Source organism: Pteropus vampyrus, unplaced genomic scaffold (genome assembly GCF_000151845.1).
Source record: "Pteropus vampyrus isolate Shadow unplaced genomic scaffold, Pvam_2.0 Scaffold496, whole genome shotgun sequence".
NCBI lineage: Eukaryota > Metazoa > Chordata > Mammalia > Chiroptera > Pteropodidae > Pteropus > Pteropus vampyrus.
The window spans coordinates 171,670-173,610 of NW_011889277.1; the positions used below are offsets into that span (position 1 = coordinate 171,670).

Here is a 1,941-nt window from a genome sequence, read left to right on the forward strand (position 1 = left end):
AAGCAAGTGATGTTAAAGATATTTATACATTTGCTGTGCTGTATATGTGAGTTCCGATGATGAGAAAATAACGGTGATGTTTCCCCGTTAGCGCTGTGTGTGTGTGTGCGCGTGTGCGTGTACATGTGTGCATGCGTGTACATGTGTGCGTGCGTGTACATGTGTGCGTGCGTGTGTGTGTGTGTGATCTAAGGATTTATCTATTTCAGTTGTCATCTTGGTGTTGAATGAGGCTTCCGTGTCATTGGTCTTGTTTCTAGACCCCACAAGAAAGTGGCGTCTGCTATGGGATTTTCTCTTAAGAGCCCTCGTGTTCCTTTCTGTTGAGACAACGTCAGAGGTGGCTTGGTTTATGTTTTGTAGTCGGGCTATACTTACGTTTTTTTAAACCAGAATAATAACAAGTAATGCATTCTTATGGCAAAAAAAAAAAATCAGAAAAGTATAGAGAGGAAAAACGAAAGTTTGAAATGTATTTTAAAATTTTTTAAAAATTACCATCCAGTAAAATTGACTTTTTTTTTTTTTTTTTTGGTGCACAGCTTTTAAATTTTCATCCATGTAGAGAGCTGCGTGGCGGTCCCTACAATCAGGATGAAGACCAGCCCCTTCCCTTTCCGCCCAGACCCCTTGGGCCACCGTTTAATCTTTACACCCTTTCCACACCTCACTCTCTGCCACATCGATCTGTTCTGCGTCCCCATAGCTTTTTGCAGACTTTAAAGGATATCTTATAAATGGATTAACATTCCTGAAATTGAAAATTTTAAGTACTCATAAGATCCTCATTATTCCTGGATTCCATATTTGTGAATTCGCCTTTTCGCTAGAATTTATTTGTAACTCCAAAATCAATATTCAAAGCACTTTTGCGGTCACTCCTGGACTCACGCAGGGCGGTGAGAAATTCGAATCACCTGCCTTGAACGTTCCCGCTGAGATCAACCACGGGGCTGTGCTCTGCCTTCTTGATTCAGCCCTCCTAACGTGGACTCACACAGTCCTCGAGAATTAAAACAAGTGCCCTTTTTGTGATATATTGAATGCCATGTGTTTTGCATTTTGGAGATTTTTGTTGGTGATCTTGATGTTTTAAAATGGCCCCGACGTGTAGTTCTGAAGGGTTGTCTAGAGTCGCTAAGATGAGAAGCTGATGTGCCTTACGGAGAAAATACGGGTATTGGACAAGCTTTGCTCAGGTGAGCTATGGTGCTTAGTGCCGTCTGCCAAGGTCAAAGTGAACGAATCAACCATGTATATTAACTAAGGTGCTTCGAGGAGGGTCTCCCCTCGTGCTCTGGACCCTGGTGTTGGGGGCGTGCCTCACCCAGTAGCTTCCAGAATTTTAGAAACGTACTTCGTTTCCAGCAGAGCAAGCTCTGCTGTTCTGCGTTGCCGAATGCCGGCCGAGTACGAGTTCCAGTTGGAGCGAACGCGAGGCGGCCTCGTGAGGATGAAAATGCGATTTCAAGTCTGGGTTTTTTCTTCCAGTTCCTTAAGGGCATGGTGTCACATCAGGATTATACAGTCGCCTGTGTTTTGTGTTCGGGAATGGCAGCCCGTCCCCAGGCGATGCTCGCTTCTCTCCCACGCCTTCGTGGAGAACATAGGTACTTTCCGAAAACTGCGTTGGTTAACAGTGTGGGAAAAGGTAGTGGGTTGGACACAGAGGGATAAAGACAGTGACACCTGTCAGTGATGCCGTGCTGCCAATCTGTTTTCAAAGATGTGCCCTCTTCCCTTGCAGAAGGTCAGGAACGGGGTGGGTTCTGTGACGTCCCTTCCTACTCACGCCCAGTTGCGTTGTGTCGAAGCCGCCTGCTCCGGGCTGCTCTTGGTTTTCTTGCCTGCATCTCCTTTGGTGCTCTCCGTCCCTGTGTCTGTAAGTGAGGAGGTAGGACTGCTGAGGTGGCGTGGCAGGCCCTCACGGTCCTGTGGTTC

General features: G+C 46.4%; 1 protein-coding gene across 1 annotated transcript in view; it reads left to right on the forward strand.

The window, feature by feature from the left end:
- Window positions 1-1,399: 1,399 nt before the first annotated feature.
- INSR (insulin receptor) overlaps window positions 1,400-1,941 on the forward strand; it is a 114,045-nt gene continuing 113,503 nt past the window's right edge. Inside the window, exon 1 of the mRNA XM_023524818.1 lies at window positions 1,400-1,434. Coding sequence (XP_023380586.1) covers window positions 1,400-1,434 — 35 coding nt within the window. The remainder of the gene's footprint in view (window positions 1,435-1,941) is intronic.